Here is a 27,634-nt window from a genome sequence, read left to right as displayed (position 1 = left end):
AAGTTTGAAGTATAATATAGTAGTATTTGTTACAGTGAAATTCTATATGGTAAGTTTAGCCTTTTGGGCACTTAGAGATCTTTTTTAAGAAAGGAAAAGAAGCCAAGATAAACATTTTGGAGTTGTAGGATAAATTATTTTATCATGATAAATATTTGACCATGTGTCATATATATCGTTCAAGCCTAGTGATTCTTTGGCTCTGTTTGGTAGAAAAAAACTTTGAGAGAGTCCATATGTATATTCCAGTTTCTCTCTCTCTCTCTGTGTGTGTGTGTGTGTGTGTGTGTGTGTGTAGGGAGGCAGAGGTTGGAAGCGTGGAATAATCAGAAGCTAAAATACATCACTTTCAGGCAGGGTGTGAATGGAAAAGGAAATACATTGAAGTTTCAACTTCTTTAATTGCAAGCGTAGCTGAAGTTTCATTTCAATTTAATCCAAAGAAATATAATTAAAGGAGTACCTGACAGTAGCTTCAAGAATCCTATATTCTGTGTTTTGCAGTTTATCAGATGTAGTAGTTGCTGCTGGATTGCACTTAAATGCTGACGAGAAATCCTTTAGCAGCTCTTGATGCAAGTCTGCTTGCACATGAAAAACATGAAAAAATAAATTATAGTGAACACAAATTTCCAGATATGATATTCTTTATGTATTTTCAATAAGTTTCAAAGAGCAAAGTATCGACAAAAGACCTTGGCAATTCTTTTAACATCCAATCGTAGGAAACGCAGAGCTTATTAATGACTGAAATAACAAGTTATCATCTTGTTAAGATTTCAGTCTTTAAACTCAAATAGAATCATACCCATGTGGATTATGTAAGTCATTTAAACATAATGAATCTCAGTTTCCTCATTTGTGAAAGGAGGGGTAGAACTAGATGCCCCTGGAGTCCCTCTCAGCTCTGAGATTCAGTGAACCAAAGGTTCAGTGACTAATGTTTTAGGCCCAAAGCATGAGAGTACAAAGATAAACACAAACAGAATGGAAAGTGGAACTAATGATTCCAGAGTTCAGTGACTGATAAGCACCCTGCCTTCTTTTCTGTCTTTAACACAAAATATAGTTGGATTTTGACAGATTTTTTGTTAATTTGATCAATTCAGACTGTCAGTTCAAATATTTAAAAATCTCATAGGCATTTGTAATTAGATACAAATCATTTATTGAGGAAAGAGGATAGATTTAAACATCCCATGACAGCTTCTTAGGTCCAGTGCAATTTACACGTTACCCCATGGTGAGCCAAGCTGAACAAGCCGCTCTATCCTCAGGCTGAATCAAGGTGCCACCAATAAAAGTTTTCACTGAACTTGGACTGGTGGTTTGAGATTAAATAAGGACAGAATCCAAATATATTTGGGAAATATAAAATGTTTTTTGATTGTTTAGCTTTAGGAACAGATAAAGAAACAAAAATATAATAAATTTACTAAGCACTCTTTTCTGTTTCAATTAAGGTATTTGGGCCTTAACAGACAAATTATACCTAATAGTAATAATATGATTATTATAAACCTCTTATTATGTGCCAGGTATGATTCTAAATGGTCTCTCTCATGTAATATATTACATATCATATCATACATTCTATTCTATACTGTGTAAGAGAGGATACTTATGTATAGATGTAGACACTCAATTCTTCACAATAGTTTTATGAGATGGGTGCAATGATCATCACCCACATTTGATAGGTGGCAAAACTGAAACAAAAGTTAGCTACCTCAGCCAAAGTCAGACAGCTTCTACATGGTCTTGCTGGAGTTTAAACCTGACTCCAGAAGACTTGATTTAACCATGATGGTATACTGCCTTAGCAGCTCAAGCTAAGATGAATCCTACACTGGAGAGATGAGCTGGATTTGAACAGAGCCTTGAGCTAGCTATGTAAAGTAGCCAGGTCATCTTTAGAAACCATATAATAGGCCGGGCGCAGTGGCTCATGCTTGTAATCCCAGCACTTTGGGAGGCCGAGGTGGGCAGATCACCTGAGGTTGGGCGTTCGAGACCAGCCTGACCAATGTGGAGAAACCCTGTCTCTACTAAAAATACAAAATTAGCCAGGCATGGTGGTGCATACCTGTAATCCCAGCTACTCAGGAGGGTGAGGCAGGAGAATTGCTTGAATCCAGGAGGCAGAGTTTGCTATGAGCCGAGATCACGCAATTGCACTCCAGCCTGGCCAAGAAGAGTGAAACTCTGTCTCAAAAGAAAAAAGAAAGAAACCATATAATGGACCTTATTATTTCAGTGTGATAAAATAACCAGTGAAAATTATCAATAATTTTTATAGAAGTAAGATAGCCTAAGAAAAAATGATTCCTTTGTCTTAGGGAAACAGGTTCATGGGTTTCTTTTTTCATAGACTTTGTTCCTAACCTCTACTAATCATCTCACAAATAGCTTGTTAACAAAAGAAAAATTGGTTGGCGGGGGGAAATGATAGGTAGCATGTAAATTAGTCAATTTGAGTCCATTGACCAAGGACCAGAATGTGTAAATCTGTCAAAGATGCCTATACTGAAACAAATTTAATCTTAGAATGTACATTAAGAGAGGTAAAGCTTAGTAATGGATTACCTGTTTTTTCATAAGAAAAGAAATTTTAATAAAATGAGAGTGCAGAGTAAAATTCCTGAGCTCGAATTATTATAATATTCTAAGTTGTAATTTGTTTAGTATTTTGTATTTCAAAGTCATATTCTATTTCAAAGGGAGATAAAATAATTTTCAAATAAATACATTTTGAGTTTCTTCATTTATATACAGAGATCATTTAATTTACTTAATAACATTCTTAAAGGCACAATTAAAATACAATTTATCCTCTGAATCTTTCCCTGAACATCTCTCTCCTCCTCCCCCAGCAAGAAGTACTTTCCCTGTCCTCTGAATTCTACAAGGACTTTGCACATTCCTTAAGGCACTATCTTTAAATAGAAAGACAAATGCAAGTCTACAAAGAAAGCTGGGGCAGTATCGAGTTTAGCTGGAGAATAACTCCCATGCAGACTGATCAGAGCATCCATTTGTGGGAGTGGCTGCAGCGTAGGTTTGATTCTGATTGTGTGGGACCTTGATACCAAGTTAAAGGGTTCGGCCCTGACTTGGCCACTGCAGGATTTTCAAGCAGGACAGTGATGGAAACAGTACTCTAGGAAGAGTGAGCAGATGGATTCGAGGCGGGAGAGTCCGTAGAGGCCATTAAGAGGTTTTAACGAGAGCCTAAACTGGGACAATGGCAGCTGGCAAGTGGCCTACTTTGTCTTGCCTTTGCCCATTACAAAGGGAGTGTTACTTTTGGCAAAAGAGAAACATGAAAATGATTTCATACTATGGCAAAACCTGCCTAAATAAATGTCACGTGGTAGAAAGAGAGATTGAGGCTGCTGCGAAACTCAGTCCCTGCCACCACAGCAGTTGGGTGGCCTCGCTCTTCAGACACCTGCAATGTGTTCACCTTTCACATGGGCCTTCCCATTTCCTACCTAAATGAGACTTGGAGTCACAAAAGCTCGCCCTACCTCCAACCACAGGCTTCTGCTTGAAGGAGAGAGTCCCCTCAGGTGTGGAGTGAATGTATATTGTCCATGTCTCCAAATCAGAGCTCTATGGACAGTGAACAGATTATGCACGTAATTCATTCTGGCCCGTGAGTCTATGCTAGCGAAAGAGATTCTTACCTATTAATATTGGGAATCTTTTTACAGAGCATCACAAGAAGTGCTTTAGAAGCTAATGAAATCAGATTATACTCTGGGCAATATGTTAACCAACACTTAATCACATCCCCAAAAATGATGATTCATGTTTAATATTATGACCTCAAGGTCTTATCACATCTTCTGAACTCTCCTCCAAAGATTAAGTACATTCAACGGAGAGTTGGCCTTAGGAAGAACTTATTGGAAATTAGTTGATAATATGTCATATACATATAGCCCTCTATTTATATTTGATAAATTAGAAAATCTCATTTTCTAGACTTACCTGACATAGTTTTATTATATATGATAATCAATTTCAATGACATCTTACCAGAAAGATAAAATAATTACATGTAACCAGACATATATTATGTTTTATCTGGCCTGCTCTAAAGTATTGAAGAGGGAAGAGAAAAGCTTGTTTCTGACCTATAAACATGAACATAACTTTAAAGTTAGTTGTATATGGATTCTTGGATATGTAAGTCCACCTGTACTAACCAAGAAGTCTAGAAAGGTAAGATTGTGTTTTATTTCATCTCTCATTTCAGAGTTTTATAAAACATCTATTATTCAATGCCATCTGTCTGGACTATATGCAGACAAATGTAGGAGGCATTAAACATTCCCCACTATTCACCACTTGACCCATTTTGGGGCCTGCATTTTGTTTCACAAGAAACATCTTGGTTCAGCAAGGCCCCAGTGTGGGAGGAGCAGGCTCCTGTCCTCTCTCTCCTGAAAGTCACGGTAAAGTGGCCGGCCTGTATGTATGGCCGTTCAAACTGTGAAACACTCCTTTCTCGGAGTTTGCTTGTTCCTGGGAACAGATTACAGAAAGCAGCTGGGCCCCACGTATGCTGTTCTCCAAAAAAGCAGAGACAGCAACTGTCAGAATCCAGCCCTTGTAAACAGTAATCTGGGCCGAGACTTCTCGCTCTCTGCCTTACACTGCCTGAGTCCTTTAGGCACCTCTGTTTGCTTATATTCTAACTGTAGAGGGGGGATTCAGGTTGGAGAATGGATGTGGTTACTTCAGATGGGGCAGAACTGCCATATCAAATATTTTGTAGAGAAGGCAGGAGAGAGAGAGAGAGAGAGAGAAAGAGAGATAGTAGAGAGAGATAGAAGGATTGAGATTGAAGGATTGAGATTGAAACCTCCTCAATTTCTTTGCGTAAAAAAAAAAACTATAAAAATTGCAGCATTTGCATTCAGTGAACACTATTTGTTAAAGCTCCTTGGCAGTTTGAGGCTGAATTCCACTGTGCGCATGGCTAAAGATAGCAGAATCCAGACTTGCTTAGTATGCTAAAAAAAAAAAAAAAAAAAAAAAAAATTAAGGCTGGGAAGAGGTTGGGGAGTACTCTATCTTAGGTGGTCTTGGATCTATGAGAACAATATAGATGTACATTAATTTTTCTCTTCAAGAAATTAGAAAATAAGTAGACAATAGACATTTTAATGTTCCTGCCTCGGCAGCAGCTGTTTTGCAGGCCTACCCTGAAGTTTAATTAATAAATGCATTTGCGGATTCTCTAAGAAAAGGCTCAGTTATGTAAGTGTTGTAATCTAGTACATTTTCATTTTTCATGAATAATTTACACCTCTTGGTGAGAAACTTGGGTAGAATTCTTTTGTATATAGCACATAGAGACATCATATCAGCTCCAATTCTGTGCAGCTGAAGAGAAAATGTCAAGAGTCCTTATGCAGCACATTCTTGCATATGGATGGTCCTTCACATGACACCTCAAATCCCATCCTCCTTTGCATTTTTTTTTTTTTTTTTTTGAGATAGAGCCTTGCCCTGTCACCTATGCTGGAGTGCAATGGTTCAATCTTGGCTCACTGCAACCTCCGCCTCCTGGGTTCAAATGATTCTCATGCCTCAGCCTCACAAGTAGCTGGGATTATAGGCACCTGCCACCACACACAGCTAATTTTTGTATTTTTAGTAGAGATGGGGTTTACCACATTGGCCAGGCTGGTCTCGAACTCCTGACCTCATGATCCACCTGCCTTGGCCTCCCAAAGTACTGGGATTATAGACGTGAGCCACCATGCCCGACCTCCTTTGCATTTTGATGGAACTGGAGGGGGGTCTTTTATAGTCATATTCCCAGTCGTATTTTGGCTTTTGTTGATGGTAGTAAAATCATGCTCCATTTCTCCAGTTTTAGGTTTTCTCATTGGAGCAACATGAATATATAGTTCATCCTATATGGGTGTTTATTTCCAGCTCTAGATTTGTAAGGAAAGAGAGACTAGCTGCAGTGAAGGAATTCAGGTCCATTTTCAAGGGATGAACGATGGGCAGGGTTTTCTTCTTTATAAGAGTTGCTGTGAATGGAATGGAATTCCTCCTCCTGGGCCGTTATCCACCCAAGCTGTGCCCCTGCTGCCTACCTTCTCACACGTCTGCCCGCACATTTGGGGAAGGTGACAGCTTCTCTGTGCAGGGGGATGTGGAGGACGGACTGACCCGAGACTGAGGCTCCACTTACCAAACACATAAGATGCTACCACATGTCAAAGACACATTGGCATTTGCTCTGGCCTCCCAGCCCCTTCTGACATTCCTCTGGGGTGACACCGCTGGAGGCAGTGACTCCCAAAGTCAGACTGGGCTGGGTCTGCTGACCACTCCAGAGGCCACCAGGTTGGGGAAATGCTAACCATACTTAGGAACTCACTACCTAGTCAAACAGATCTGAAACAAGCAGAGAATGTCATAAAACACAAAGTCCAGCAGGCAAATGTTGCTGCCTGGAAAGTAAGTGCCATAGCACGGCCGCATCCCTGAACTGTCATAGGTCTGAGGGGTGTGTAGGAATGAGACAGAGAAGGGACAAGTGAGGTTATTCTTGACACCATGACCAGCTGGAAATTGAAGAGGTGGAGATGAGGTAGGGTAAAGAGAAAAGGGAACCCATGCTTACCCATGCACCGGCCATCTGCTTTCCACATACTATCACATTAAACCCACTAGGACTCTATTTCCCTCTTTTATATGCAAAGACATCACATGTTTGATCACAGCTCCAGTAGGTAGCAGAGCCTGCCTTTGGCCTCACAGCTGCCTGACCTTGAGGTCAATGCTTTTCCCCTTGTTTAACATTCTTCCTCGATAGCATGTGTGGTTTAGAAAGGAACTTCAGAATCCATCTCAGACTTTATCTCATGATAGAAGCAGATAGAACAGCTATGACTGCATCAGATCTAAAGAAGAGTGGACACTGTGGCTCATGTGAGCCAGTGAGTGGGGTGAGTGGGAGACACCAGGGAGCGTGAGGAGGAGGACGTGGTGGGGCAGTCCTAGAAAGTGCAGCTGAGTAGATCAGAAGGAGGTCAGGTTATGGAGGGCCTTAAAGCTCAGGATGAGAACAGGACAGGACAGGTTCCATGAGAGGCTTGGAAACTCAAATCAATTGGAAGTGAGTGGGTAGAGATGTGCAGGGACAGCCAGCCCGAGTCAAGCTAACTGGTGAGAAAGCTGCTTTATCGACAAAGTGATGAAATTGAGATAGAGAGAAAAGAGAACATTTGAGGGGAAAAGGGTGAAACATTCAGAAGTAGGGAAATTCAGAGAGGCTCCGTGATCCCTGGCTTGCCTTTGCTCACCCAGAGGCTGTTCTCTGACTTCTGTGGTGTCTGTGGATTTCAGTGCCTTTCTCCTCTCTGTCACATAACGCTCCTATGAGACCCCTCTCCCACTGACCATAAAAAGGATGGCTCTCGTTTATGCCCCTTCATTTTGATTTGTATTATAAAGGACACATTTGTTGACTGGTATTTTCTGACACCAGTTTATGACAAACTATAGCTAATCTAGCAGTTAGAATTCATCATGCTTTAGCATCAAATACAAAATATTAGAGCCTTTGGTCTCTTTGTTTTACTTTCGATGATCAAATTATATTATTCGTATCATTGCTCCCCTTGCTCTGAAGTATTCAAAGATCTCAGAGCATATGTCAATAAATTTCCTATAATCTCTACTGCTTGCTGCAATGCATTTCTGGAAGCAGCATCTTTAAGGTGATTGTTGCAGAATGTTGCCTACTTTCCCCTAATCACAGGTACATCAGGCATTGTAGGTCTGACTTGAGACCAGCATCAATTACATCATAGATATGAAAGGCAGTAAGTCATCAGAGCAGATTTTCCACCATCATACCATACCTCTACAAAACATAAAAAAGAAAAATTATGATGCGAATTACATTATAAATTGGAATAGGAGTCCAGATGGGCAAAGTAGCTTACCCAATTCACACACATAGCAAGAGAGCCAGACCCAGGACCTGATCACCGAGTCCTGCCTCGAACAATGTTGTCTCCCTTTCACCACACTGCCTTCCTGAGAAACTGCTTTAAAGGATCACGTAAGGCGCCTTGAACTGCTCCAGAGCATACAGGCAGCGAAAACATAACTCAGCTACCCTCACAAAGAACCTACCACATGCCAGACACTAGGCTAAGCCTTTTGTATGAATTATGTCATTGAAACCCAACATGTCCTGTAAAGGACTATTATGATCCCCTCTCTAGTGATGAGGAAATTCCAGTTTACAGAAGCTGAAGAACTTGCTCAAGATCATACTATAACAATAAGTGGTAAAGCCAGACTTAGAACTTTCCTGAAGCTCCTAATATTTCATATTTCCAATCAGGAAAAGGACCTAGAGTGGTTAACCGACCTTAGTCAAGGTTACAATAAGGGATTAGGATTAAACTCAGTCTCCTAACAGCATGCTCAGTCCTCTTTCCCCTCAAATGAAACTTCTATTCAGCTTCAATAAGCAGGCTGTACATTTATTTGAACTTTGTTAAATAAAATAACTTTGCTTCCTCCCTACAATTTAGAACGGTTTTTGAGGAATCAAAAAGATACTTGAAGTTAAACCTAATTCCCTCCTTTACTCCAAGTATGTTTTCCTAGTAATAGTTTCGTAACTGTTCCATTAATCATTCTTTCAGTATTTGTCATTGTTATACTAAAATATGCAAAAGGTCCAGAGAACCACTTTAGTTCAGAGGATCTAGGACAGAAGGAATTGCTTAAACCGATTCCTATTGTTCATATCCTTTTCTTTGCTTTTCTCGAACCTTGTAACATTAAGAATGCTTTGCACAAGGGAAAAGGTTAAAATGGGGAAAGCTAAGAAGTGTGTAAAGAATGAGAAGAAAAATTCCATTGTGTTCCTTTGCCTTGGACAAAGGTATTTAAGAATTGTTGGGTTGGAGTTTTTGATCAGTTGGTTGATTGGTTTAACATAAACTAGAAAGTCCCCTCCATCTTTCCACTGCTTATGTGGAATCTATGTGGGGAGAGGTGAAGGCTTGGAACTTGAAAAACAGATGTTTATCAGACAAGACTGGATGCACAGAGGTGTCCGTAGAGACTCATTTACTGTAAGCACACTGATCTAAGAATTATTAATAAACACTATGCCTTATCAACATATTCATATTTTGTGGCTTATACCAGGAAATGAAAATAATTGAAATATTACTGTATAATATTACTTAATTGAAACATTACTTGAAAATAATTGAAATGTTACTATATAATAACAATGGCATTTATTATATGCTTACTACCACCAAGCACTTGTTAAATACATTATCTGATTCTCACACCAACCCTGTAAGTTAGAAAAGATTTTTAATTCCCACTCTAGAGATTAGTAATACTAAGAATAAAAGATGTTTAGTAACTTATCTGTGGTAACATATCTGTGAAGCCTAGAAGCTGGGTTTGAACCAAGTTTAACTTTAAAGAATGGGAAATCCTGCCCTTCATGGGACATCAACTTCCTATTGCAGTGGACGCTGATTACCATGAGCTGGTGGTTGTTGATGCTTTTGTAATAAAATATTTCAGTTTGAAAAATGATTAACATGAATTGACAGTCAATGCTTTAAGGAAAAATCAGAGAAATTCAGTTTATACTTTGTCATCAGTGACAGTTCAGGAGATACATATACAGAAATGGAATGAAGTGCTTAGTTTTAAGAATCTTAATCTCATCAAAACCAAGTTTATTTCCAACATACGGGGTGCCATACAGATCATATAATATTTAAGATAACCATAGTATTATTTGAATGTCTATCTAAATAGAAACTGAAAAGAAATTATTTAGGATTATGAATCCTAAAATAATAGCCTAAGGAAAGAGAACCAACAGTTAGCAAAAACCACTATTACATGTCACATGTGTAGATACGTTATTTCTTTTACTACTCAGCATAACTCTGTGAAGTTTCTTATCCATTGTGAGTATCACATCCATATGTGAGCACATCTTGGAGAATAATTTGCTTAAGTTTCAAGCAGGTAGGAAGTGACTGGATACATGTAGACCTCAGGCTTGCCTGCCTGCAAATCCTGTTCTCTTGTGAACCTACCATGTTTGAATTAGATTGGAGTCTATGGTCAGTGTAGGCTTGGGATGAACCTCTTCATACGACTCCCCCTAAAAACTCTGAACTACTGAGTTTATTGCTTTGAAAAGTTTTGACTAGTTGAGCCGAAAGTTTAGTAGAAGCGAAAACTTTTTAAAGTCCAAGCTCAATATCAGAAATGGTGTGAAAATATTGCTGCTTGGCGAGAATAGCAAGAGAATCCAAATTTGAGGGGAGAAAAAGCACCATTCACTCTTTCCAGGGTGGGAAAACTGGCACACAACTTCTGTCTGAAAAGAGTCTATCAAAAGGAGTCCTCTCAATTGAAACTTACTTTTTAATTTTTAACAATAATAATTTAAAAACAAAGATACTATTTTTCTTCACCATCCCCACAGAACCTGACTTTCAAATTGATCTCAGGTAAACGGAACAACACTAGTTGAGGATGAATATTTTAGGCAGCCTGCAGGAGCGACTGTAAAGGGAACAAGTATAAGTTTAATTTAGTTGTAGTGAAACCACAGAGGTAAATGAGAACCAAAATGGGGATCTTAATGATGATTCAGGTATACAAGCAGGAAGAGCCAGGAGTCTCACTGTGAGGCCCCAAATGGGAAGGAGAACAGAAAGGGTGGGAGGGCAGGAAAGAAGGAATGGAAGGAGGAAGGGATTCAGGATTGGCAGGAAAGGAGGATGTGGAGTGATTCTCTAACGGGGACAGGTTCCGTTTGGAATGAGGAGACATTCTGGAGATGGAGGGCAGTGATGGTAGCACAACCAGGTGAATGGAGTTAATGCCACTGAACTGTATGCTTGAAAATGGTGAAAATTGTGAGTTTCCTGCTATGTCTATTTTACCACAATTTAAAAAAATAGACAAAAGATCTGAGTGGTCATTTCTCCAAAGAAAGGATTAAGGATTGATAAGGACAATGTCTGATTGGACCTAGGTTTTCATTTAATAAAATCTTATAGTATAAAATGGTTCTTTTTGCATTAAAAATTCTTTACGGTTGCCACGTTTCCCTTTAAGAATTCTGTTTTCATAAGGCAAGGAATGGAGTGCAAAGGTGTCTTCTTTCTAAATGAAACCATGTCTGTGGCAACATATCTTTATATCTTCTCTCAACAAATGTACGTTAAGAACCCACCTTGGCCGAGGCGGGCGGATCACGAGGTCAGGAGATCGAGACCATCCTGGCTAACCCAGTGAAACTCCGTCTCTACTAAAAAAAATACAAAAAACTAGCCGGGCGAGGTGACGGGCGCCTGTAGTCCCAGCTACTCGGGAGGCTGAGGCAGGAGAATGGCGTGAACCCGGGAGGCGGAGCTTGCAGTGAGCTGAGATCCGGCCACTGCACTCCAGCCCGGGCGACAGAGCGAGACTCTGTCTCAAAAACAAACAAACAAAAAAAAAAAACAAAAAAAAAAAGAACCCACCTTGAACTGGGCATGATGGCTCATGCCTGTAATTCCAACACTTTGGGAGGCTGAGGTGGGTGGATCATCTGAGATCAGGAATTCGAGACAGCCTGGCCAACATGGTGAAACCCCATCTCTACTAAAAATACATAAATTAGCCAGGTGTGGTGGTGGGCACCTGTAATCCCAGCTACTTGGGAGGCTGAGGGAGGAGAATTGCTTGGACCTGGGAGGCAGAGGTTGTAGTGAGCCAAGATTGCGCCATTACACTCCAGCCTGGGCAAGAGAACAAGACTCTGGCAAAAAACAAAAAACAAAAAAACCCACCCACCTTGAGCCATGTACAGTTCAGAATTGTGGGAATACAGCAATGAAAACAGCAGTTCCTGCTCTCATGGGTCTTACATGGTGAGGGGGACAGGCGATACACAAATGTACAAGTAATTACAGTCAGAGTCCTTATCATATGAGAAGGGTCATATCAGAAAGGAAATGGTGATGCTGAAAGAATGGGCCTCACCACCGAGTTTTAATGGGGGATGGTTAGTAATAATGAAATAGAAGAGAATATGGGAGCTCTCCTTCTTTAAACATTTTCCTCCTTTGGTTTCCATTTTGCTATTGATTGGCTATTTTGGCACTTCCTGAGGGCTTACTGGGGATGACAGATGGTGAACTGGCTTAACTACTCACTGCACTGCAGAGGTGCCAGTGTGATACAAGCCAAGTGAGAAACTAAGGCTCGAAAGGGCACAAATCTGACTGGTGGCACAGACAAGCCTCCTGAAATCCCCTCCAGTACTCTTTTTGACTTTTCCTTTGCACCTAGATTTGACACACAATTGAGTGGTTTTTGTTAACCTCTCTCTCTCTTCCTCATTGTCCCCCTCTTTCTCTCTCCCTCTCTCTGGTACACACACACACACACACACACACACACACACACACAGGCAAAGAACTAAAAAGAAAAAAAAACTAGTTTTTTGCTGGAAAATTTGTTATATGGCAGCAGCATCCCACCAGTTTGAGAATGTGTAAGATGATGACGATACATAAAGACACACGTCCAAGTCCCGTACATTACATTAATCTTACTGTTCCTTTTACTGCATTTTAGCATTTGGTTGCTTTTCTCCCTTTGATGCCTTAAAAGCCAATTCTTAGCAGGCTAAATTATACATTCTACTCCACTGTTAAAATGGGTACTGTGGCCAAAATGTGCCCAGGATTCTAAGTCCAACATAATGGTAATGGATACAAAAGCAGGGCATTGAGCAGGATTGGGCATTTTATGCTAAATCCAACAAGATCTTGTTTCTGTGATTTTTCTTGACCTGAATCTTCAATTTATTACTGGGAGCAAAACCTCAGGCGCCTGTAGTCCCAGCTACTCGGGAGGCTGAGGCAGGAGAATGGCGTAAACCCGGGAGGCGGAGCTTGCAGTGAGCTGAGATCTGGCCACTGCACTCCAGTCCGGGAGACAGAGCGAGACTCCGCCTCAAAAAAAAAAAAAAAAAAAAAAAAAAAAAAGAAAAAAACCCATATCACATATGAATACTTTTGAAATTTCTTTTCTGTTGCTGCATAAATGAATTTTTTTTTGGAATTCCCTTGTTGCTTTAATTTTTTAACTTTCATGTTTATTAAATTTTTATTTTTCACTCCTGAGTTGCCAGTTCCTGTTCTTTAAAATATTCAAGATATATCAAAAATAATCATGAGCAAAAGTAGATACATTAGGAAAATATTTTCAATGTATACAAGGTAGGTCTTTAATATTCTGTTACATATTAATATAACGTAACATATTGCCTGTATATTACATATATTACATATTATTATGTTACATAATATTAAGACCTACCTTGAAAATACAGTAGTGAATACAGTGCTGATTTTTAAAGGTATAAAAATGTTTTCTTAGATTCTACTTTATGTCCTGGGGTCATCTTCAATGAAGCAGCCTATTTAATCTCAGACAACCTCACTTACTACACATCTTACTGTAAATATTTTAAACACTTTCAAATATTTTCTTAGTGTGGCCCACATATTACATATTTTTTCTTGATTTGGTAGAGGAATTTATCCCCCTCCAGTACTCTTTCATACACATATAGTCCCTAATTTTAAGCATATTTATTCAAAAGTTCCTTTGTCATTTGGTTTGGAACTCAGTTTTCGTACAGAGACGGCCATGGACTTGTTGGTTAGATCTCCGGGCTGGCCTACAATCATTTTATTTAGCTTGCGGCATTGTTTGTAAGTAACACAGTGCTAAAGCATGGCCCAGGCCAAATGCCACCCATGTCTGTGATGTTGCTATATCTTTGGAATTCAAAAAAGATATCACAAGCGTGTGCTTAACCCAAACCCCCAGATGACCGTGCAACAGAAAACAGAAAATTCCTTCACCTCCTCCACCTGCTGGAGCTGTGGAGGAGCCTTAACCCCTGGTGAGTTCCATGACTGGCATGTCATCCGGGGAAGGCCTGTGGAGTAGGAATGGGAAGTATGGTGTAGAATCACGAATGTTGGGTAAAGAATAGGAAGATAAAATCTGGGGCCTGCTTCTGGGTAGCCACCAGACCCATTCACGCCACCTTCTTCCTCATTTCTCTCGATGTCGTGGTTTCATCTGCCAACTACTTTTTTTTTTTTTTTTTTTTTTTTTTGAGATGGGGGTCTCACTCTCCCACCCAGGCTGGAGTGCAGTGGCGCGATCTTGGCTTACTGCAACCTCCACCTCCCAGGTTCAAGTGATTCTCCTGCCTCAGCCTCACGTGGGCTATGCCCGGCTAATTTTTTTGTATTTTTTGTAGAGACAGGGTTTCACTTTTTTTTTCCTGGCTATTGTGTAGCCCTTCCAGTCTAGGGTTTTGTTTTGATTTTAGCTTTTCTGGCACCTGCTGAGGAAACACAGTCTCATCACTCCCCTCCTTCTGAATAAATACACAGTGCTCTTGAATATGTCTTTGTTTAAAACACTTCTAGAACACCAGCGGAAAGGAAAGTCTCCTCATGCCTCTTTACCTTCCTCCTCATTTATATCTTAGAGGAGAAGAAAAATGTCCACTCTTGGATAACATATGGGTTTTTAGATAGTCTGAGGACTAGATTCCCATCTCAGCCTGAGAGCCACAGAAATGATTCTCAGAATTCCCTCAGGGGAGCTGGGATTGAAGGAGACTGTCTGGAGTCAGGGAGGGGATTATAATCAAAGCCTAACTGCAATACTCACAAGAACCTACATGTTTCCACCATGTGACATGGACTCATACAAAGAGCAGAATCTTATTCAAAGTTGAGCATTTCCGTTTATGAATTTTATCCAGATACTCTAAATTGTCAATGTGAACCCTGGTCAGTAATCTTCAGCGAGGACAAAAACATGAAAAATTGCTTTTCATATAAAACTTGAATTGTTAATAGTTTTAAGTGACAATTTAGTATATCTAAAAATATTTTGTTCAAATATAATCAAGTGGAAAATACTGGACAGAAATGAGTCATCCACAAAAAGTATCATTGAAACTAGGGGCATTAGAGCTTTGAATATAATAAACTTTCTACTGAACAACAGAGGACAAAACAATAATTCTGGCAAAACTCCTCTGGAAGGTGCTATGAAATACTAGGGACATTCCAACCTCGGTGTGCTCTTCTCCAGAGTAAAGCTGATTGTCATATTTGAGAATTTTTTCCCCAGGACCTCAGCATATGCCTTTTCTGTGCAAATAAAACTACATTTTGAAAATAAGTCAAATATGGCATGACACTACCCACCCTCCAAACAATATTCCCCCAGAATAATGAATCAGACTATTTTTAAGTATCTTTACATATACTACTAATTATCTCTGAGCTTTTTCTATAATTATTATTTTATTTTATTTTTTTTTGAGAGGGAGTGTCGTCCTGTTGCCCAGGCTGGAGTGTGGTGGTGAAATCTTGGCTCACTGCAACCTCCACCTCCCAGGTTCAAGTGATTCTCCTGCCTCAACCTCCCAAGTAGCTAGGATTACAGGTGTGCACCACCACACTGAACAAATTTTTGCATTTTTAGTAGAGACGGGATTTCACCACGTTGGCCAGGCTGGTCTCGAACTCCTGACCTCAGTGATCTGCCCACCTAGGCCTCCCAAAGTGTTGGGATTACAAACATGAGCCACTGCACCAGGCCTATATTTAAAATTTTATAGTCATGAAGTAGGCCAAAGAAAGTTCTTTAAAGTGTACATTTATTAACATGTATAATTATAATTGCTTTAATTACTTTTTAAATCTGATACCATATATTCACCAAGAGACTAAAGATTCTTGCTTTTGACTTCACTAATCCATACTGTGATTAAGTACTGAATTATATATATTGGAGTCAAAAATGTACACATGTCCCTTTGCCTCTGTGCCGTTTGCTTCAACTGAAAGATCTCACAAGTGTAGCCTCTCAGGCAAGATCAGCACATTTCAGACAGTCGTGGCTGCCATGGAGAAGAGGTGTGGGGCAGTGGGGAAAAGGTGGAGAGAATATTAAATGGTGCGGAGACTGAAGGAGAAAGCAATGCCAATAGAGAGTGGCAAGAAGGAACTTGGACAGAATCAGAAGAAAACTGTAGATGAAGAAACACAGAGACTGGGAGGGTGAGCAACATGCGAGCCTCCTTAGCTTAGCCCTATTTTTAGGAAATGCCACCTAATTGCCTATTTTTAAATTAATAATAAATTTTGTTTAAAGAGGCAGTGAAATATTATTAATATCTTTAACTGCCTTCTGGGGGAAACAAGGCCTTGTAACCATGGCAAAAGATTTCTAAGAAACCTACCAAGTCTAGAAGGTTTCTTTGGGTGGATTTTTATCTGCCATATTTCCCTTCTCTGTGAGTGATTCTGCCCCCAGCCTGGAATATTTTCCCCTTTATCTATAATGGGGAATAGGGAGAATGGGAGAATGGCGAGCAGTGTTTATTTCTCTTAGATATTTCTGAGTCCTTAACTACCCTAAAAGGGCACGCAGACGATACATCTTGTCCAAAGGGTTCTTTTTCTGCCCCATTCCTGTCTCTCCCATGATGGTCTGGTGGTCTTCTGTTGATACCAGCATTGTGGCACTGTGTCCTCAATGATTTCAATTTGTTCAGCCATCCATGCAACCACCAATTAATAAATTCCCAGCCCTGTCCTAGACACTGGGGCTATAAAGATGAATGAGACAGTCCCCCTGTCCTTAAAGAGCTTGGTTTGGCTGTGGACCCAGTTAGTGCACCAGCCCTGCCTGGAAGTACCCACTTGAGATCCCATGTTAGTGACATCAAGACGCATTGAGATTCCTTAGTAGTTTAGCAAGGCTGCACAGATATGTTATAAGGTATTTTTTATCTATGCCATCCAAACTCAACATTACAAAGACAGTCCTAATGGCTATTCACAGGAAGACTGAACCAAAACATCCATTATTTCTCTTTTCTAATTGCTTGATGATTTGCATACATAGAAATTCTTGACATTTTCACTGGAATGTTTTCCTATCAATTAAGCAAAGCAGGAAGAGTTCTTACCAAATTTAATATTGAGCTATCATTTAAAAAAATAACTCATCTGACATCCTTGAATCTTTGAAATGAGCACTTTTATGTAAGAAGTATAAACATTTCTAGAAGTCATCTAGAAGCCCACAGTTTCCAAAGTTATGCATACATACAGTTCCTGGAGATCAACCTGGAGGTAGAAAACTCAGAATGTGTTAATACGTGGTACCTCTGAAGCACTGAGGAAATTCTACATTGATTTGTTTTCTCTTGCACCCTTCTGCATGAGGATTGGTTAGTTCAGCTGTTAAGTTCATGGTGCTGATGAGTTCAAGTTCAGTGTTTCAGTCTCTGCAGAGACTATTTTAGTTTGAACCAAGTGTGTTTCTCACCCTGTTCAGCTCTTTTTTGAGCACACACCATGAGTGAGAGGTATGGATGGCTCAGCCTAAATCCATCATCACATGGAAGAGACAAGAAAACATGCATGTTTCATAACTGATGACTCAGTCAAGGGAGGGTTGATATTTTCTTTTTAGGTAGAGGGTGCCTTGTTGGTCACGTACTCTCTTTCTTTGGGTGAAAGCCAAATGTCTGAAAGTTGCAGGACTAACTCTCCTGTACACCTGCTCTCCTGGTCTCACTCTTACCACTGCTGCCTGCCGTGATATTGCCTGTAGCCTTGGCTGATGCTAGCTCAGGAAGTGATCCAGACTTAGTGGATACAGTGGATATTGCCTTCAAGAAAGTAAAGCTGATGAGTACACAAACCAGCAGCTCTTAGCTGAATTTAGCCTAAAGATATATATGATCCACACAGGGTTGTTTTCTGTGATGTGAATTCATTGCTGAATTTCCAGCTTCTTTTGGAAAATGAAAAGGTCAAGTAATACGGAGTCCATGTTTCCGCAGGTAGCATTTGGCTGGGGCAGAGTAGCTGCTGCCACAACCTCGACCTGGCCTATTCACTTACGTACCTTTCCTGCCTGGCCCCAGGAGGCTTAGTATTAGACAGGACCTAATCTGGTCCACTTTTTAGTAAGCTTGGCTACCACTGCACTGTGAGTCAATGGCAGGCAATTCACTGAGGACACTGTAATTATTAAATGGCTGCTCATAGCATATTTGATAGAAAAATAACCCATTTGATGTCTTTGAAGCCATTCATGCTTTGTCTTCAACAAATAAATATGAAACTAATCAGGTACTGGATTCACATTGGGGTAACTTGAGAATGTATATTGAGCAGAATCATCAGATTCTTAAATCCAACCACCTAGGGGAGACAGTTTAATTCACTTATTGTGATTTCCTTTCCTTATTGATAAGCAGACTCTATTGTAGCCAGCTGATATTTTTGCATCAGAGATACTCTTGTTCTAACCAGAGGGGCCACTAAAGATTTAGAAAAGTACTCATGATTTGAGATCAAGTATATCTTTGTCTTAAAAATAGAATCACAGATTTTGTGGGCATCAGCTATTCTCATTTTTGTCTGTTCTCCTTTTAGTGGAAAAAGGAATTGAAAATAATGCTTGCAGTTCAGAATTTTGATTTACCATACTAGATTAGCTAGAATCTTATTTAATAATTTAACTTCCTCCTCCTGTCATGGTGCTCTGTTATATAAAACGCTACCCACTTGAGGCAATAGTCTCCCAGGGAGACAAATAGAAATATAGCTTGTTGAATATCTTTGATTTCTTTCCTATCATCATAGTTTGCCAAGATTTCTCAGCAGCTGAGGCAGCGGCACTGTGGTTGGGTAGGGTGTTCTGTCGCTGTAAGCAGGCATGTTTGCAACATCCATCTGGAGGAGCCCTGGGGCAGGATGTGGTTGACCACCCAGGCAAGGATGCCCTGAATGAGAGGCCCAGCAGCCTCACAGTCCCCCAGCAATTTCCACCCATCTAGCCCCTCCAGACAGTCTCACTGTCTCCCCTCTAAAGCTCCAAGCACATTTGCTGTAGGTTCCACCTCAGGGCCTCACCTTCCCCTGATTCCCAAACTCACAGGGATTCTTCTAAGCAGCCTCTGAAGCACGCACCATGAGGCACAGATACGCTCTTTGGAACCTCTGCTTCCCCTAGCCCTATCTCAGACCGTCTCCATGCCCTGGAGGGGATGCCTTCACCAGTGAGCAGAGTGACATCTCTAACCTCATGCTGGTTTGTGCAAGCACTTTGTACATTATGCAAGCCAGTTAAAATGATGCATGTCAGCTTTTCCATGTCTGCAAAATATGATCACAATACTGACCTAGCTTGTAAGACTCTAGCTTATAAATTCTCAGAGCCTCCTGAAAATCAAGGGATATATCTTAAAATTCAAACAAAAACAAAGGTGCTTCAGAGAGGAGACGGGCAGGAGACCCAATGTGGTGGCTGTTTCTCTGACTTATGCCTACCCTGGCAGACCCTATGAGTTTTCCACTTCCCTTTCAAGACAGCATGGGGTGCTATGCCTTGGAGGTTGAGTACAGAACTTTGGGCACCAGCCTCAGCTTTGACCAAATGCAGGGCAGGAAAGAAGTGATGGACAGTTGGTCTGTTGAGCTCACTTTGGTGAACTGTATTTTAATTAGTATTTTTAAAAATGGACAAGTTCAAAATTAAGGTTGTTTCTCACCTATAATGAAATATTCAGGCACCCCATGAAGGTTTTGATCCTCATGGTCACAAAACTACAATAAAGATGGAAAAAGTTTATATATATATATATATATATATATATATATATATATATATATAAAGTATATATGTGTATATATATATGTGTGTGTGTGTATATATATAATTGGTATGGGAGAAAATCTCTGAAAAGAAGTAACAGGAAAGCACACAAAATGTATCTATTCATGTGATTTTAAATTATGTTTGTTTAGTGCTAAATCAACATGTAATCTGAATAAAGAAAAGCCACGTTAAAAACTAGACAAAGGTTCCTCTTTCCCTCAAAGTAGCTTCTCCTCTCCCGCCTGCCAATCCTCACAAGCACACACACTTGGCTCCCCACTTTCCTCTTGTCCTGTAGGTGGTCTTCCAGCTGAATCTGTCCCACACTACCCTGGGGCCCTCGGGCCTGTAAGGTCCTGTGCCTCCTCACAACAGAAGTTCTATCAGATGGGTGCTAGCGATAAGACAGGCCCTCAGTTGATAACTGTTCTTGATCTGTATCCCTATTCTGTCTATGTCTCCAGGGTGTATTTCACCCCAGAGTACAGATAATACAGACTGTATCAGCAAGCTGTATTTCTCAGGAAAAAAATTTAATAATCAAAGATATTTCCAAATATCCAAAGATATTTTTTCCAAGAAAAAATCTGCCACCCAAAAATGGAACCTATAAGGAAAAACATCCAAAGCTTTCCCACCTTCTAAGATTAAATCTGTTGAACCTCTTGAAGTTCACAGATGCCAGGAGTGTGATTCATTTTTTTATACCACATGACAGCCAAAGACAAAGACCAGGGGATGGCCAGAGTTTTCTGGCCTAGATGCCAGGCAGCAGTCACAGCTGAGAGTTAAATAGTCCCAGGGCTCATTTTTATTGATGTCTTTATTCATATCATAGCTCATGGGTACACTGGGGCAGAGGGGAAGTGCAGTCTGGGTGAGACTAGTTTATGCTTTAGTTAGCTGCAAGACTGATTTACAGTCCAATTAAATTTCAGTGGTCATTTATGTCTCTTCATCAAATACAAGTTCAAAACCTTGCCGTAAGTAATTTCCATAACCCACATTTCCCCATTCTAATATGCCATTGCTGTGCTTTTCATAGAATACTTCTTTTCCAGATGGTTAGGAATTTCATTCTTCATAGCATTTTAATTTCAGCGAATAAGCAAGAATCCAAATGCATTCTAAAATACATATTATTATATATCAATTTAAGAAATTGGCTGGGTACAGTGGCTCACACCTATAATCCAGCACTTTGGGAGTCTGAGGTGGGAGGATTTCTTGAGCCTAGGAGTTTGAGACAAGCCAGGGCAACAAAACAAGACCCCATCTCTACAAAAATAAAAATGAAAATTAAGCAGGTATGGTGGTGTGTGGCTGTAGTCCCAGCTACTCAGGAGGCTGAAGTGGGAGGATCGCTTGAGGCCAGGAATTCAAGGCTTCAGTGAGCTGCGATTACACCACTGCATTCCAAACTGGGCAACAGAGGGAGACCCTGTCTCAAAAAAAAAAAAAAAAAAAAAAAAAAAAAGAAAAGAAAAGAAAAGAAAAGAAAAGAAAGAAAGAAACTGCAATTTTTTCCCCAGAGTTATTTTAGAAAGATTTTTTTCTAAAGTAAAAGAAAAAGAAAAATCACATTATTTGATGTCCTAGAGTGCATTCTTATTTGGAAAACTTACAGATAGGCTTGAAACTAAGGGATGAAATCAAAAAATTTCTATTTGATAATCAAATATCTAAATCTAGAAAATTTGAATATTACCTATTGGCAATGATAATATTCAAAGATAATAGTATTCAAATATTAGATGCTGTGTTTACATATGAAATCATATCTTATTTTTTATTCATGTCTATTTTTCCCAGTTAATTTTAGATTCCTAGGAATATTTAAGAAACAAAGAATGATCTTATCTGAAGTTTTAAGTTTCCATTTACTCTAAATATTTAACATAAATGAGTTCTGTCTCTATTTTTATGAATCCTGTACACATCTGTCTGTTTCAATAAAATAAAGAATACTCATGTTTACTTCACAGGAGGAACTATTTGCATCTACTAAAATTGTTGCATATAAAGTATAGGAGCACTCACTTAAAGGGAAAAAATATCCATGTGGAGAAATTCTAACATAACGGGATAATACACTATGCTTGGGAAAATAAGGTTTTTGCTGGGAATTGAATCCTAGTGTGTAGAAGTATTAGCTAACTCTCATTATAAACAAATTTTACCAGTTATTTCCTAAACAGACTCTTGTTTAATGAATAACTGCTTAGCTTATTAATTACACAAAATTTGGTCAAAGCATTAGAAAAGATGAAATAGTTTCATTAGAGTGTGTTAAAAACTTGACTTTTAACCTTGACATTTAATGGACTGGACCACATGGGCCAAATTCCCTCTCCTTTGCAAAGGTATGGAGCTGGAAATGAACGTAGAGATCAGACTTAAGGGGCCACAGCTTGCATTTAATAGTTTACCTTTAGCTTTTGGATGTATTAAGAACTTTTTAACTGCTTTATTAGACTGTTATCCCTTTTACTCTTTGATATGTGACATTTAAATATGCCTTGAATTTGAAACTGGTTGTCGTTATGTGTTGGGTACAAAATTACTTTTGATGGGAATACATTTTTGAATTACAAATGCAAGTTAATAGATAAGTAATATCTGATTTATTATATTTTGAAATATTTCTATTTAAGCCTTACAAGTGACTTTTCAGTACAAACAAAATTCTCTGATTAGACTTTCTGATCACCGTAGCAAATATTAATTGGACAATAATGGGAATGTATAATAAAGAGCTATAAAGCAAAAATTTTTTAAAGAAATTGTGGTCTAAACATGCATGCCTCTCTATTTGCTGCCACAGTTTTCCAGAAAGTACTGTGCATTTGAATCATCATTCTTTATAGTGGCCACGTAGCAGAAGTGGTTAAGTGTAAAGTTTTTCAGCATGAAGGGCGGGTATTGTGCAAAATTATAATTGCATCAAAATAATGAGAGATTGAAGAAAACTCTGATTTTCAAATGTCTATTTTTGAAGAGTAAAACTTAAACTCATTATTTTTCCTCCCAGAAGGATGCCTAAATCATGCTTGTCTTTCTCTTTAACAGATAATTCTGAAATAATCAGCAGAAATGGAATGGAATGCCAAGAATCTGCATTGAGAATAACTAAACATTGTTACTGTACATACTATCCTGTTTCCTCCTCAATAGAATTGCCACAAACTGCATGCTAAATAAAGATGTAGTTCTTCTGGACAGACCACAACTCTAAGAAGCTAGTGCTGCTATCTCATATATGAGTATTAAATATGGTATGCTTAGTATATTCCAACCTAAGATAGTTAACTACCTGAGACCAGCTGTGATGTTTAAAGACATAAAGGATAAAGTTTACTTTTAAAGGGTTTCTAAACATAGTTTCTGTCCTAGGAATATTGTCTTATCTCCATAACTATAGCTGATGCAGAAAGTCCAGCCAGTTTACTCATTTCGATTCAGAATATTTCAAATTTAGCAATAAACAATTAGCATTAGTTAAAAAAGAAACATATTCCAAGGGCAGGTTCGATTGTAGCTCTAATTACTGTCATGTCATTTACCCACTGGATCAAAGGGTATGTTTCACTTCTTGACAATATAAATGCTGCAGCAAAGACGAGAGGTGAAGTAAAACCAATACCTGTCCTGCAGGTCTAAAATTTGAATGGAAATTCAAGCACAAGTACTGGGGACACATCAAAGTGTGGTGTTTGGTTTGCCTGGAGATGCCGCTTTGAATCATGTGATTCTAGATTAACATTAAATAGATTGAAAAAGAAACTTTGCACGGTATGAGCTTCATACCCCACCAAACAAAGTCTTGAAGGTATTATTTTACAAGTATATTTTTAAAGTTGTTTTATAAGAGAGACTTTGTAGAAGTGCCTAGATTTTGCCAGACTTCATCCAGCTTGACAAGAATGAGAGGCCCATGCCAACAGTCTAATCTAAGAGATTAGTCTTTCAAACTCACCATCCGGTTGCCTGTTACAGAATAACTCTTCTTAACTAAAAACCTAGTCAAACAAGGAAGCTGTAGGTGAGGAGATCTGTATAATATTCTAATTTAAGTAAGTTTGAGTTTAGTCACTGCAAATTTGACTGTGACTTTAATCTAAATTACTATGTAAACAAAAAGTAGATAGTTTCACTTTTTAAAAAAAATCCATTACTGTTTTGCATTTCAAAAGTTGGATTAAAGGGTTGTAACTGACTACAGCATGGAAAAAATAGTTCTTTTAATTCTTTCACCTTAAAACATATTTTATGTCTCAAAAGTATAAAAAACTTTAATACAAGTACATACATATTATATATACACATACATATATATACTATATATGGATGAAACATTTTAATGTTGTTTACTTTTTTAAATACTTGGTTGATCTTCAAGGTAATAGCGATACAATTAAATTTTGTTCAGAAAGTTTGTTTTAAAGTTTATTTTAAGCACTATCGTACCAAATATTTCATATTTCACATTTTATATGTTGCACATAGCCTATACAGTACCTACATAGTTTTTAAATTATTGTTTAAAAAGCAAAACAGCTGTTATAAATGAATATTATGTGTAATTGTTTCAAACATCCATTTTCTTTGTGAACATATTAGTGATTGAAGTATTTTGACTTTTGAGATTGAATGTAAAATATTTTAAATTTGGGATCATCACCTGTTCTGAAAACTAGATGCACCAACCATATCATTATTTGTTTGAGGAAAAAAAAGAAATTTGCATTTTAATTCATGTTGGTCAAAGTCGAATTACTATCTATTTATCTTATATCGTAGATCTGATAACCCTATCTAAAAGAAAGTCACATGCTAAGTGTAATCTTACATAGTGCTTGTATCGTTGCAGTTATTTTAATTTGTGGAAAAGTATTGTATCTAACTTGTATTACTTTGGTAGTTTCATCTTTATGTATTATTGATATTTGTAATTTTCTCAACTATAACAATGTAGTTACGCTACAACTTGCCTAAAACGTTCAAACTTGTTTTCTTTTTTCTGTTTTATTTCTTTGTTAATTCATTTAAACTCAATGAAAACACAGTATACATTACTAAAAGGTAAATTATGGGAATCACTGAAATATTTTTGTAGATGAATTATAACATTGTCTTTCTTTTTTTCTTTTGTTTCATGATTTTGATTTTTAAAATTATTAGCACACAACTATTTTCAGCCCTTTAATAATGGAGCATCAAAAACATCACCTGTATCCCCAAGGAAATATAGAAGACTGTATTTTTTACTATGATATCCATTTTCCAGAATTGTGATTACAATATGCAAAGAGTCATAAATATGCCATTTACAATAAGGAGGAGGCAAGGCAAATGCATAGATGTACAAATATATGTACAACAGATTTTGCTTTTTATTTATTTATAATGTAATTTTATAGAATAATTCTGGGATTTGAGAGGATCTAAAACTATTTTTCTGTATAAATATTATTTGCCAAAAGTTTGTTTATATTCAGAAGTCTGACTATGATGAATAAATCTTAAATGCTTTGTTTAATTAAAAAACAAAAATCACCAATATCCAAGACATGAAGATATCAATTCAACAAATACTGTAGTTAAGAGACTAACTCTCCACTTGTATGGGAACTACATTTCACTCTTGGTTTTCAGGATATAACAGCACTTCACCGAAATATTCTTTCAGCCATACCACTGGTAACATTTCTACTAAATCTTTCTGTAACACTTAAAAGAATTCCCTCATTCATTACCTTACAGTGTAAACAGGAGTCTAATTTGTATCAATACTATGTTTTGGTTGTAATATTCAGTTCACTCACCCAATGTACAACCAATGAAATAAAAGAAGCATTTAAAAGGATTGTATAGTCTTCCTTCTTTTTGTGTTGAGACAGATTGATAATTCGCCAAACAAAACGGTTTCACCTTCACACATATGGTATTTGTTAACTTCAAAGAAGACCAAACTCTGGTCTTCGAACGGGAAATTGGTAGTTTTTGCTTTTGGCTTTGGCTTGTTCACAGCAAGAAAAACAATTACAAATGGTAATTTGAGAAGTATGTTTAGTATTCTTTAAAATTAGAAGTAAAAATAAATCCCACCACTCAGCCGTCTTCTTCACATCTCAGACTGATAATGAAAAGATACGGGATCAATGGCATCAGTAACTACATGGGAAACAAAATGTCAGTTTCATGAATGGATTTTTAAAAGGGCCCATTAAGCTGTAACACTGGCTACTGTAAGAGCTTGATGGGATAACATGACTCAGACCTGAGGCTGCAGAAAGAGACAGAATGGTGAGTTCTGTTCTATGCAGAGGTCCTGGCCAGGCGGCTCAAGAATAGAACAGGAATTCAACAAAGAGAGTGTGATGAGGGTCCCTGCTATTCTGTCAGTAACCAGCCTCCTCCTAAGAGGTGGTGTGTGGGCAGAAGGAGCGGCAGAAACTCCTTCTCCAGCCTTTTGAGACCCACCATTTTTGTCAAGGAAGGTGCTATTGGCCTTTTGGGTGGGAACATTCCTTGTCATACTGAGATTGGCAGAAATTGCCTCCTCTGTGGGCCAAGGCAGAAACATGAGTTTTTCTCCATGGCAGATTGAAAGCTTTAGGTCTCCTGAGTGGTTATGATATGGCATAGAAAACACACATATTCACCAGATACAAATAAAGCTGCTTGTATTTTTTAACTATCCCATCAGGATTTCCAAGGGTAAAAATACTTTTAACACCTCTGTGGGTATTTGAAAATATGGCCGTATATTTGGATGAGTGATTTTTGTACTGTAATGCAAAAGAAAATCTATCTCATCAGTCATTCCCTACAAAAATCATTCTGTTAATAGTAAGTTCAAGATGTCAACTTCAGAGAGCAAGTTATTATTTTAAGTGAAAAATCTAAAACTGTACACCTGGTTTCATGAAGTATAAGTTCTATCAGTAGACTGGCTATTCATGGTACTACATCAAAATCAAAAACAAAACTTAAACCTCTCGGGATAAAAAAACTATCTCTTCAGCATAGAAAATATTTGGGTATAAAATACCAATTATCTCATAATTATCTGACAAAAGAAAAGTGCCATTTCAGTTTTGGGCTCTCCAAATTTAAAACAATGTTTCAAATCAGAAATTCATTCTTTATTATTAAAGTTCTATTGCAATGCCACAGATTTTAGGGGCAGCTAGGAAAATCAAAATAAGGTTCAGTGTTCTGATATTTATAAAAAGATGGTACTGGTTCCCTGCAGAATGATTTCTGCAGGGGCAACCCCCACCCCTTCTCCCCACCTCCAAAATATCCTAGGGTGTCTCTGAAATATTGGGCAATTGTTGCTGGACTAATTTATCTCCATAGAAATGACTGAGTCACTGTGAATAAGCATGATTCACACAGAATGAAACATAGTAATGATTCCCTCTGTGCTCTTAGTTGGGAAGATAGATGGCAAGGATGGTAAAGGGTGGAATTGAGAATGTTCACGAGGGAGCTACTTATGTGCCAAGTTCTATGCTAAATATTCTATATATGTTTCTAACAAGCCCACCCTGTGTTGGAGAGAATCACTAACAACCGATAAGTGAATTCTGACTGCTACAGAGATTCCTCTTCAAGGTACATAGAGATTCTGCTGTGAGAAGCATCTTGCTTCTAGATCAACAGTTCTAGTGTCTGCCCTTAGGATGACTAGCTGCCCAGCTCAGCTGAAAACCTCTGCCCAGTACCTGTCTAAGGTTTGACCAGCTGGCTTGTGACTTCAGTTTCCTCCACGGTCAGCTACTTTGAAAAATGTCCACCCATTTGAGGTGTC

At 38.5% G+C, this 27,634-nt stretch overlaps 1 protein-coding gene across 8 annotated transcripts in view; it reads left to right on the top strand.

The window, feature by feature from the left end:
- The window catches only part of MBNL2 (muscleblind like splicing regulator 2), a 180,205-nt gene extending 154,524 nt beyond the window's left edge, over positions 1–25,681 (top strand). For all 8 annotated transcript variants that reach the window (XM_033177400.1, XM_033177403.1, XM_033177404.1 and 5 more), the window contains one exon: positions 22,885–25,681. In XM_033177400.1, coding sequence (XP_033033291.1) covers positions 22,885–23,012 — 128 coding nt within the window. In that variant the 3' untranslated portion in view covers positions 23,013–25,681. The remainder of the gene's footprint in view (positions 1–22,884) is intronic.
- The last annotated feature ends 1,953 nt before the right edge of the window (positions 25,682–27,634 follow it).

The sequence above is a fragment of the Trachypithecus francoisi genome, unplaced genomic scaffold (genome assembly GCF_009764315.1).
Source record: "Trachypithecus francoisi isolate TF-2019V2 unplaced genomic scaffold, Tfra_2.0 Lachesis_group18, whole genome shotgun sequence".
Classification (NCBI taxonomy): Eukaryota; Metazoa; Chordata; class Mammalia; order Primates; family Cercopithecidae; genus Trachypithecus; species Trachypithecus francoisi.
This window is presented reverse-complemented; position numbering and strand designations above follow the sequence as displayed.